Genomic DNA, 12487 nt, shown 5'->3' with positions numbered 1-12487 from the left:
TTCTAAATGTTGTTGTTGATGACTAGTTTTTTATGCCATCTGGGAGGGAGTTCAACAGACGGCATGCTGTAACATGAAAAGATTTGTGATAGATTTCCGTGCGATGGTGTGGGACAAGAAGTTTATTATTACCCCTAGTATTTCTGTTGTGGATTGAGCTGATGAAGAGGAAATTTTTGTATAAATATTTAGGTGTGTGGTTTGAAAGTATTCCGTAGAAAAGTGAAAGAATATGTAAATGCCTGCGGCCATATAGCTTTAACCAGGATATTCTATTAAATGAGTCGGAAATACTACCTTGATCAAAAATTTCCCGGAATTTATTCAGAAAATTAAAAATACAAGTTTATTCATCTAAATCTATATTGTCCCCTTCAAAGTAATCCCCATCGACTGCAACACACTTATGCCAGCGCTTGATCCAATCCTCGAAACATTTTTTATATTCGGTTTTCGGTATGTCCATCAGTGCTTCCTGCGATTTTTCCATTACTTCCTCTCGGCTGCTAAAACGCGTTCCCCGTAATGGTTTTTTAACTCGATTGAACAGAAAGAAGTCACAGGGAGCCAAATCAGGTGAATTCGGTGGCTGTTGGATGGTATTTGTTGCATTTTTCGTCAAAAAATTACGAATAATGATAGCACTGTGCGACGGTGCGTTATCATGGTGCAAAATCCACGAGTTTTCTGCCCACATTTCTGGTCTCTTTCGGCGAATTGCTTCACGCAAACGTCTCATGACGCCCAAATAATACTCTTTGTTTACTGTCTGGCCTTCTGGCAAAAATTCATGATGCACTACACCGTTGTAATCCATGAAAACCGTCAGCATTGCCTTCTTTTTTGACTGAAAACGACGTGGTAGGATGTTGTGTTTTGCTAGGGGTCATAAATTATTTAATTAGTAATTATGTCCATCCAAAAACCTACCTTAACCGGTAGATTACCTAGAAGTAAACTTTTGAATGGTTTACATCGTCCAATTTGTGTAATTCGAAGTGAAGTAGCACCGAAGATTCATCGTCGACGCTTCGTCGGCACCTGTCCCTCGGCCTGGCGACAGTATTACCCGCCTTTCGAAAGACCCTGCCTTGGTCCCACCTGACTTCGGTGCTGTCCACGCAATTATATATCTGCGACCCCCTCTCCTGCCTGAATTGTATTATACTATAATGCTCCCCCCCCTTTTTTCCCTCGTGTCTCCTTCACCCAACCAGCCCCTCATCCCTTTCAATGCATAAACAAGATATTCGCCACTTCCGCACGTTCTTAGACCTGATAATGACGAGGAGGCATTAAAACCGGTTGAGATAGTACATATTAAAATTAAAGTGAGAAAAGTTATGAAGTGTATGCAAAATTATGTGAGACTTTGTTCAACGAAGAGAAATAATTTTTGAGATATTTTATTGCAAACGTAGAAGAGCTACTAGATCATCCCTTCTTTGAATTCGAGTTCGCCAAATTTTCACCGGAAACATTTCTGTCGTCGAAGAATTAAAAGAAACGCTATCATAATTGGGTCATGAAGGGACAAAGTGAGATTGAGGGGACATCGGATTTGATGAGGAAGACTTCAAAACTCGGAATATCTCGGGAAGGAATAGTTCTTCAGAGTTTACGTGGGCCCAGAGAGTGAACTCTCGGGGAAAATGATAGGGAGCGAATCAAAGAGCGCGATTATAAACGCACCCTCGAAGCAGTTTCAGGTCGCCTTCGCGCTTAGTAACCCGTTACTAAAACTCTACTTGTCCCGAAGGTCTTGACGGACGACCAAGAGAAGAATCGAGTAAAATTAAGCATTAATGTATGCAATAGTAAGGATATAATTTTTTCAAATAAAAAGAATTCCCAAAAGGATATATATACGTAACCTATTTGGAGAAAGAATGTCATGTAGCAGTCATTGCAAGTATTTAGGCGCTTACTTAACTAGGAATCTTGGGTGGGGAGTCGAAGTAGATAATGTGACACGGAAGGCATTTAAAGTATTGCATTGGGTAATGAGAATTGAAAAGAAAGTAGTGTAGTCACAAAAGAAAAAGCATATAAGGTACTGGCTATCCCTATCCTAGAATCCTCATGGATCGGGATCCATATGAGGTGGGACATATTAAAAAGATAGAAAAAGTTCAAGGAAAGGCAGCAAGATATGTACTTGGAAGGTACAAAAGAACATAGGGTGTAGCGGAAATTTTGGATGCACTGAAATGGGAGAATTTGAAAAATAGAAGGAAAAGGGGTAGGTTAGGCGGAATGTATAGAATTGTTAAAAATGAAGAGGCGTGGGAAGCTTTATGGAAAGAGAGAGAAAAACCAAGCTTTAAGGGAAAAAACGACCACAGTTTCAAAATAAAAATAAGAACGCAAAAAAATTGAAAAGCTACTCTTTTTTAAATAGAACTATTATTGATTGGAACCAGCTGCCTGGAGGTTTGTTTGGGGCCTTTCCATCCAATTTTAGGAGTTTTAAGAATAAGTGTACAGCAGCCACTGGGTGATAAACTACATTGATCCGTGATTATATATACTATAGTACTTATTAAAATATTGTTCTGCATGTGATGTGGACGGCGTTAGAATTTGTGAATTGCAAAAGTGAGTGATATGTTAACGGGTCGTGATTTCCAAAGGTATATGAAATTGAAGAGTGCGTGATTATGGATGGAATACGACGATGGACGGTGCGTGGTATTTATCAATGGTGTGAACCTAGCGTATGTAAGATGGTAAAGGTGCGGTTGGTAATCTGTGAGTGTCATTGTATACAAGAGCATTTTGTCTCGTATCTGTTCTTCTTGTGTATGAATGTACGTATGTGCATCGCAAGATTAACCGTTGATCAGACTAGACCGTTGCCACCAAGACAATCGCCTAGTTACAATGAGATTTATATAATAATAACAAAGAGTGAGTGTCCGCTTGTGAAGACCTTCTGCAATGGCATCGCGACTATTCCCGAACCCCCTTCAAATCCGGACTTGGCACCAATAGACTGTTTCCTATTCCAAAAAGTGAAATCCTCCCTAAAAGGACACCATCATGGAACCTTAAGTGCAGTCAGAAGCTTACATGCGTACCCTTAAGGACCTTCCGGAATCCACCTACCAAAGAGCCTTCGATTCGTGGAAAAGCCGCTAGCAAAAGTTTGTCGACGCTAAAGGGATGTATTTTGATGAATTTTGAGGCATGATAGCAATATCTGAAATTAATCTATTTTCCGAAAAATTTCCCGATATTTTTTATACAAACCATGTATTTGCGTCACGTCAAGTCCCAAGTAGGAATTAAAATACCACAGGGAAATGTTCAGCTCTTCCGGAGTTTGAACCAGAGGCCTTCACGTGGAAAGCGAGTATGTATCCAGGCCACCGACCCATATCCGACGCTTCTTTCGTGAGAGCCAGACGGAAAGGTAACCGCCGTGGGTCCAGCGGACGGGCGACTCACCTGCATCCTTGAGGGTTGATGGATCCCTCTTCTTCAACCTGGCGATGGCCATCGAGAGAGACGCCCGTGCGATGGGCTTCCGCATCGCCGGCCGGCCGCGGGGAAGGTACGGAGGGCGCGAGAAGGCAAGCGAGCGAGCGACCGACTGCTCCCACGGCGGCGGTGGAAATGAGTGTCGCCGCCGAACTCACGACCCAACCAGCCACTCCGGCGGCAATGGAAATCTCCGATCGATTATGTGTAACTATTTACAAAAAAGCGAATGCTCTTCATTCAATTTAAAATAAGACACATAGATAAGCATTGGAAACAGGAGCACGGCGGGTTCTCACGCGTTGATAAGCAGCTGACGGCCCATCGAGATTTGATCATCCTCCGCATCCCGCCCGGCTTAATTGGACGACACACCGACCGACCGCTCGTCCCAGAAGTATATTTGAAAAGCAATGTTTTTATAAACATCCGAATGTGTGCTGGGTAAAAAAAAGTGGTTTACTATTGCCGATGATGAAAAAGATAAGGGATTTGAAACACAGAACTGTGCAGGAGGCATGTCATAATTTTCCCCGGAACTACTGGAGACCGTTTAAGACTCCCTCCTCTGCTCATCATAATATTGATAATCAGAGAGCGCACGTAAAATCTCCACTCTTTTCAACGGCTTCCGCCTTCGAGGATAACCATAATGTAACCATATATCGGTAGTTTTTCTGTGATATCTAGCGAAATCTACCGAACCATACCATTGGCCTCAACGATGTCTCGCATACGAGGGGCTATCGTACACTTTTGATTGAACATGATTACTAAAAATAATCGGGATAGATACTTAATATTTATTTGCTCTTCTTAAGACTTTACTGCATGGTCACCATCCAGAGTAATACATTTCTCTCCTCGTTTCTTGGCCTCTCGAAGGCAGTCATTGTATGAATTAGCAGATTGAGTCGTTTCACCCCTTGAATGCCGTGATTTATGTATAGGGCGGATGTGGAAACACTCCAAAAGAACATCGCCTCCTCAACGGCACCTCGAGATGAGTGAGCGGGTGGATTGTCGGTGAGAGGACGGGTGCCTTTGGTGATCACACCGCGCCGTTTCTTTTTCAGAGCACCAAGTAATATGCTCAGTAGTGAGCAGTCACAGGCACCAGTGACCCTTCTCCAGGTAGCCTGATGACTCCGGGACAGTCCAAGAAACTGACGGAATGACCTTCCCCCCACTTAAGCCTTCTTGGGGGACGTCAGTCGTTGTGGTTCCAATCCTCGCTCGTATATTTAGTCACTGGATCATATTGGTAGATTCAAGATTCATCCATTGTTACCAGGCGACAAACAAACTCCCCTTCTTCTATCTCCAACAGATTTAGCATCCCAATCGACAGGTCGCGCCGTGTTTGCCTCCGAAAAGGAATTCGCAGTCGTGAAATTCAGTGCGCTGACACCTTTGACATGTGCAGTTCTTCGTGAATAATTTCCCATTCAATGCCTTAGCTCAGATCAGCCTCATCCACGGTCATTTGGATGATTGCTCTTCGGTCTAATACTACGTAGGATTAAGTCCTCTTCACTTTCTTCACTGCGGCAGCATCGTCCGTGAATGAGGGTCTTCCATTTCTTGGATCATCGTTGTTTAAGGATATGCGGTGGCCAGTTGGAAGATTCCGTCTGCACCTCACAACTCTAGTGATATAACAACGGGCTGTCATATTCATAAACAGCCATCATTTCATTGTGGATTTGCCGGGCACTCTAACATTTCAAATGAAGCAATTTATTCACACCTCGAGCCTTTATCTTCTTTATACTGCGATTTACCTGAATCTTAGGCTTCCTAAAATAAAATGAATCTGCATTAATTGCTGTAAGTTACAACATTATATACATAAGGATCAGTTAGCATGCAGGAAAACGTATACCCAGATATTTCGACTATTTTTAGTAAGTAATTACTTAAAAATGATACCTCTACGTATGCTGATATTATTTTCCGATACTATCGGAAGAGAACTGCATTTTCTAAATGTTTTCATAAATTAAGTCATGATAAGGAAATAATTTGACCACACAGTAATATGGTTAACATGTCACCGCTGCATAACGAGGGATAATATGCAGGTTTAAAAAACGGATCGTGAACGCAAATTCGTAAAACGGAAAGGAACAGGGCTTCCATCCATGGAAATCAACGAGAGGTTAAAGAGCTCTCGCGCCGTGTTTCAGGAGCGCCGAAGTTGCGACGGACGACCGAAGGGATGAGCAGAAGAATGAAGGAAAATCCGAGGGCACTTTTCTCTATCCCACCTGTGATATCGGAAACAGATGCAAATAATGGCCTTTCGGAGGCCACAAGAATTACATTAATTAATACAATCCGCGGATTCAAAATTCAGCGAATGAAAACAGATAATAAAATTTTGATGATGTCAATAAATTGAATTATCAATACAATTTATTTGAGACGGTTAAATTTCGAACGAATTTGTATTCGAATCGCTGGGCCTAGTAATTATTGCCGTCAAAGCTTACCAGCCAAATTGCTTTTTCAAAATGTGATGCCCAGATGCAATAGTATGCTGCAGTGCTGGTCTTTCCGCTGAGAGGGGACGTGGGCGGCGGCAGGGGATTCCAGGGGCACAGGGTGTTCTGGCTGGAGCGCTGGAGTGAATGCGGAACACCAGGCCATATGGCGATTTTACATGCTGATTTCAGTGTGTATCTGTGAATTAATCAATAATTTCAGCACAGGTTATTTCGACTTAAAACTTAATTTTAAATTGTATTTATGAGTTATTGAAAACTATCGTTGGATAAAGAACCAATTTGAAAATGTTTTGCCAAAGAGAATGCGAGAATACACGTCGCTAGTATTCGTGGCACGACTTTTAAATTTCGTTTGAAGGAATAAAAGATAATAAAAGCTTTTTGGTTAAGATTAAATATTTTGATTTTTGACTTTTATGGTTTTTTCTACATTTTCCAAACTGTGTCAAATGGCTTTGTAATGGGAAATATGGAGTCAGACTAAGGGACCTACCCAAAGAGATATAAGGGGTAGAGGCAAGCTTCTGGTAATTGTGCGAGATCAAAGGAGGAATTATGCATAGGCCCAGCGACGCGACTCTACGCGCCATGATCCTCGAGCGATCGGCTTTGGGTGGTTGGCTGTGTGAAATGCATTGAAAATGATAAGGAAATACGAGGCAAGACGAAAGGACTCACTAATAATGGAAACGATGTCATTCCACCAGCGAGTCCACGGCATTTCGGATAAAGGTTTGCTTTTAAGCGTAGTTTTTAAAATTTTGTTGCTAACTGAAGTACGTACATCAGTTAAAATGCTTTGACTTTGGCTAAAAAATAATCCCAATTTCTAAAACATTAATTTTGTATTTCAAAAAGTGAGCGACGTAAAATATTTTCAGTTGTAATCATTTGCAACAATATTGGACAGTTGAATTCATTTTGTACCCTTCGAGTAAATTTCACGTGGTAGGCATTCAATTGCATGAATCGTAGTACTAAAGGATCCACAATAGGACTAATGTTCATTCAATTGTAGTTAAAGTATTTCATATCGATTAACTATAATTGGATGAACATTACTCCTATTGTGTATCCTTTAATGGAACCTAGAAGATAGCACGTTTGACATTAAAGTATTACAAGTGTTTAACCGTGATATCAAGGGAATAATAATATTATGTCCACAGTATATTTGTAGGCAAAATCATGAAGAAACGTTACGGGAAATGAACTGCCCAAAGGCTGATAAGTACGAAACCTGCCCAAAAAGTAACCTCTGTTATGCTATAAAAAATGCACTAAAATATATACACATAACATACATATATATATATATATATATATATATATATATATATGTATGTATGTATGTATATATATATATATATATATATATATATATATATATGTATGTATGTATGTATATATATATATATATATATATATTTATTATTAGGTAATCTACCTGTTAAGGTAGGTTTTTTGATGGACACAGCTCCTAAATAAATATTTTGTGACTCCTAGCAAAACACAACATCCTACTCTACATCAGGTCCCTCTTCATCTCTGAGTACCTTCTTCCTCCCTTCATCCCGTACAACATCCCTATCCTGTTCCTTCCCATTCCTCAATTGCCCAACATTCTCCCCTCTATCACAGTCTTCAACATCCCACTGCCGGTAAATACCCCCTTCATCCACTTTTCCTGCCTCCATAGGATTTCTCCCAACAAACCTCTTTCTTCGCCCACCATACCAAGTACTTCCTCATTTGTTTCCTTCTCTGTCCATTTCACCATCTACATTCTTCTCCACACCCACATTTCAAAAGCCTCCAGTCTACGTCTAACCCTCCTGCTTCAATGGCCAATTTTCCGCGATTGATTCTCATCCCATACCTGTCGCAGTGAATTTCCAATTCAGTCAGTAATGCTTGCAACCCCTTGGCTGACTGACAAACCAAAGCTTGGTTATCAGCAAACCTAACTGATTTTACGAATTCCCCGCCCACTTTCATTCCTACCTCCAGTTCTTCCCATGCCTCTTTAATCATTTCCTCTACATAAAGGTTGAACAGCAACGGTGATAATGGGCAACCCTGCCTTACACCTCTTCCTAACACTGCCCAACCGGACTCCCCGTTCCCCATTCGCACCTGAGCAGTCTGAGACATGTACAGGTTGCGGATTAGCCTCCTTTCCCTCCAATCTATTCCTATTTTCTGCAATATACTCATTAGTTTTTCCCAATGCACTCTATCAAACACGTTTTCGAAATCTACGAAACAGTCAAATACCTCCTGGTTGTATTCTATATTCTTCTCGATTAATAATCTCACTACTGTAATGGCATCACGCGTACCTCTCCCCTTTCTAAACCCAAACTGATCATCCCCTAAGTAATCATTTGCCTTACGCTCTATCCTTTTGTTTATGATCCTGAGAACAACTTTAGCTGCGTGGGATATCAAACTAATTGCCCTGTAGTCCTCACATGACGTAGCCTTTACCTTTTTCGGAATAGGAACTAAAACTGATCTCACAAAGTCTTCCGGCCAGATTCCATCCTCATTAATACTGCGGATCAGCCCATATAGCCTCTTCCTCCCACATTTCCCTAAGCATTTTGAAAGTTCCACAGGAATGTTATCCACCCCCACGGCCTTATTTAGTTACATCTCCCTAAATGCCCTTTCTATCTCATTGTCTAGTATGCCTGGACCTAAGCTACCTTCCTCTACGTCATTTTCCTTTTCAATGTCTAACTTTGTTGGTCTAAGCTCTTTACTATAGTGTTCTTCTATATATTCCTTCCATCTTTCCTGTGTCAACTATTACCTTACCCGCCTTATCTCTAACTGTTAGCATAGATCTCCCTTTCTTACTTCCCGATAAAGATTTAACTTTGCTGTACAGCGCACCGATTTCTCCCTTCCTCTGCAGACTTTCCATATCCTCGCACTGCGTCTTCCACCATGCTTCCTTTGCTTTATTTGTTACCCGCCTCAATTTATTGTTTAATTCTTAGTTCTTCATTTTGCCTAATTCTGTATTTACATTCTTCCATTTTTGCCGCTCATCCATCTTTGTAATCATCTCATCTGTGATCCATGGCTTCCTAGTCCTTTTAGCGTTAACGGTTCCAATAGTGTCTTTTGCGGTTTTAGACAACCCTTCCTTGATCATTTCCCATTTTTCTTCGATAGTACTTAGCTCTTTACCATTCTCCATGATTTTCTCTACCGCCTGTTTGTATTCCTTCCTTTTCAAACCATTTAATGCTTCTACATTCCATTTTCTAAATCGCCACCCCTGCCTTATCTTTTTGAAACGGACGGTACATTTCATAACAACTAAATTGTGGTCAGAGTCCGCATCCGCTCCCGGGAAGCTGTGCGAATTTATCACACTGTTCCTAAACCTGTGTCTAACCAGGAGATAATCTAGCTGATACCTTTCTGAGTCACCTGGCATTTTCCATGTATATCTGCGTCTTTTGTGGTGTCTAAACCAAGTGTTGTTGATGACTAACCCCTGTCTCCTGCAGAACTCAACTGCTTTCTCTCCGCGGTCATTCCTCGTGCCTAAACCGTAGTCCCCGACCTCATCTCTTCCTTCGCCTACCGTCACATTCCAATTCCCCATCACTATCAAATGTTTCCCTGCAGGAACACACGCGATTATGTCCTCTAACTGATCGTATATCCTATCGACCTCTTCTTCCTTATGGTTCCTCGGTGGCAGGTATACCTGAATAATAACCAAGTTCGTCGGTTGTGCTTTTATCTCCAGTAGTAGTATTCTATCCGTTACCTACTCTATGTTGACTACGCTTCTTCCTACCTCTTCATTTAATACTATGGCAACCCCTCGTTGGCTCTCGTCCCCGCCGCTGTATATTATTCTATACCGATCACTCCAGTAATCCCCGCTATATTCCCATCTCACCTCGCATAGACCTAAAATATCTATATTTCCCCTTTCCATCTCTCGCTTAACATTCTCCAATTTCCCTGTCCTCATCATTGTCCTAACAATCCACGTTCCTATTCTAACTAATGTGGTCTTCTCCTGCGTCTTCTGTCCTGCTGCTGCTGGTTTTCCCTTGCAAGGGTTTCGTGGGATGACGACCGCGGAGGCCTTGCCTCCCCCGCTGCCGGGCACGTCACACGACCGATTGGGCCGGGCCCCGTAGTTGCCAGGACTCAAAATCTCTGTATAGTCCATCATGTTAATCTTGGGAATGATAATTGAGGTGGTTTCCCGTTGCTTCCTCAATAGTGTTTTTAGCGTGACACCATCACTTATTGGCCGCCCCCTGGGGTCAGACGCCATTACAGCCGCCTCACTGAGGAACAGACGCTGCGTGTACTTCCTTTCGTCTGGCTCCTAACCTTCGACCTATCTGGCATGGGTAACCCTACCAGGAGCAATTATTATTACTCCCGCCAGCACAGCTCTAGGGGTCATCGGAACGCCCAAGCCCTTCCACCACGTCAAGGTTGTAGTCCGAGGTGGGAAAATATATATATAAATATATATATATATATATATATATATATATATATATATATATATATATATATATATATATATTTATTTATTTATTTATTTATTTATTTATAACGATGTTATGATGCTTTATTCGTGTTCGAAGTAACGTCACTGTCATAACATATGCAATTGATTTTTTCGTTAATTACATCGACAACTACGGTCATACGTATTAGAACGATAATTGGAGAAAAAAAATTTTTGATTGACACCTATACTGTGTACTTGTGATACATATGTCCGTAAATGTTGGAGTGGAAACACCTGTGGTGCTGGCATTGTTTGCATGATCAATAATTACATCAACGCAATTATTTATTGGTAAATTTAAAGTAATAGGACGGGTAGCGGATACAATAGAAATGATATTTTTAACCTCTTTTGTCTCGAGTTTGAAGTCGTCTCGTATGCTCGGTACGATAAAAACTTGACATCGATAAGATTTATATAATACGTTCCCGTCGCCACATGTGCCTTAACAAGAAATATAAATGGGGTCGTAGTGGTGCATTTAGGAAATTATTCGACGGAATGCATGGCTTTGCGGCGCTTCCAAACGCCAATTTTTATGTGATAAGGTCGTTTCCTCTAAATTATCATCGCCAAAACCAGACTTAAATACCTCAGGACGATACTATATCGGGCATTAAAGCCTTAATGATTAAGTCTTTCCACCTTCTAAGAAAACAATATAACAATTTAAATCTAAAATTATAGTAGTAAAAGACGGGCTAACTGCACTCGAAAATGATGGATCAAATCTAGATAATGTCGAATGATTCTTGCGGGATTTAGATAACAGGCATCGAAGGGCAAATAATATTATCTTTAACCTTCATAAATCCATAAATCAAGCGGAGGATTCCATTAGGGTAAAAAAACTTGCTCTCAAAGGTAGACTGAATTGATTTCACCGCAGTGACGGTTTCCAGGTTGAACGACGATTTCAAACAAAATACGTACACCAAGGTTGTGTTCCACTGGGCGTCCTGAAAAATAGAAAGACCCAGCGACAACAGTCCAGGAAATTAAATGAAGAGCTGCAAAGAAGATCCGGCACAGGTGAAGATAATCTTAAGTGAATAATTGCTTCTCCATGTGTGCTGACTACATTCGGCCTTACCCTGGGACTGAAATACACGGTGAAAGAGCTGGTAACATTTATAGGGCGAAAACTTTACAAATGTTATACTTGTGATTTTCATGACACTGTCAAATATTTTCTTGCTCTTTTACAAGAGGCAACCGACAAGTTTACCTCAATTCAATTATAAAGACCATAATTTTCTGAAAATTCTGTCTAAAAATTAGAAGATAAAAAACTACAATTTTTACAAAGGAAAGGAAATAGAAATGATTAATTCATGTTTTTTGTATCATAATAAAAATTTTAATCTTTAATTAAATGGTTCTATAGACAATAAATAGAACTATTTATCCTGATATTCCAAATACCTTAAAAAGTTTCTGAACACTCGTGTAAAATATATAAAATACCAAATAAGATGCACCTGGAAAATTCCACCGGTAAGAAAAGCCATACGAGTAATATATTATTTCTTTTTGCTGAAGTTGTGGTTTTAAGGGTACATTGACAGCTCTGGTCATCTTGCATCACTGTGAAAACGTTTAAAACCTCAAACATATTTCAATAAATATATAAATATTTCAAAACAAAATTATTAAAAAATTAAGAAACCGCCACTAAAGTTGCCTCAATAGGCCAGCTTCCCTTAATAATGTTACAACTGTATTTAAAGAGTCTAGGTCATCCCCTAAAATATTACTTACATCTCCTCTAATTTAAATACTTGCCTGGCCCTTTGATATTTATTGCACTGTGTCAGGATATGTGTCACCGTCAGGGGTAGGTCACAATCATTGCAGCGAAGTTGTACTTTTCCCTCCGTGAAGAGGTATGAGTGTGTGAGGGCAGAGTGCTCGCCATCCTATCTCGTGA

At 40.6% G+C, this 12487-nt stretch overlaps 1 protein-coding gene across 1 annotated transcript in view; it reads right to left on the bottom strand.

Annotated features, from left to right (window-relative positions):
- LOC139689854 (sialin-like) overlaps nt 1-3535 on the bottom strand; it is a 30056-nt gene extending 26521 nt beyond the window's left edge. The window contains exon 1 of the mRNA XM_071586949.1: nt 3451-3535. Within this exon, the coding sequence (XP_071443050.1) occupies nt 3451-3535 (85 nt within the window). The remainder of the gene's footprint in view (nt 1-3450) is intronic.
- Nucleotides 3536-12487: the final 8952 nt, after the last annotated feature.

The sequence above is a fragment of the Hetaerina americana genome, unplaced genomic scaffold (genome assembly GCF_022747635.1).
Source record: "Hetaerina americana unplaced genomic scaffold, ioHetAmer1.1.p SCAF_28, whole genome shotgun sequence".
In the NCBI taxonomy this organism is placed as follows: Eukaryota; Metazoa; Arthropoda; class Insecta; order Odonata; family Calopterygidae; genus Hetaerina; species Hetaerina americana.
This window is presented reverse-complemented; position numbering and strand designations above follow the sequence as displayed.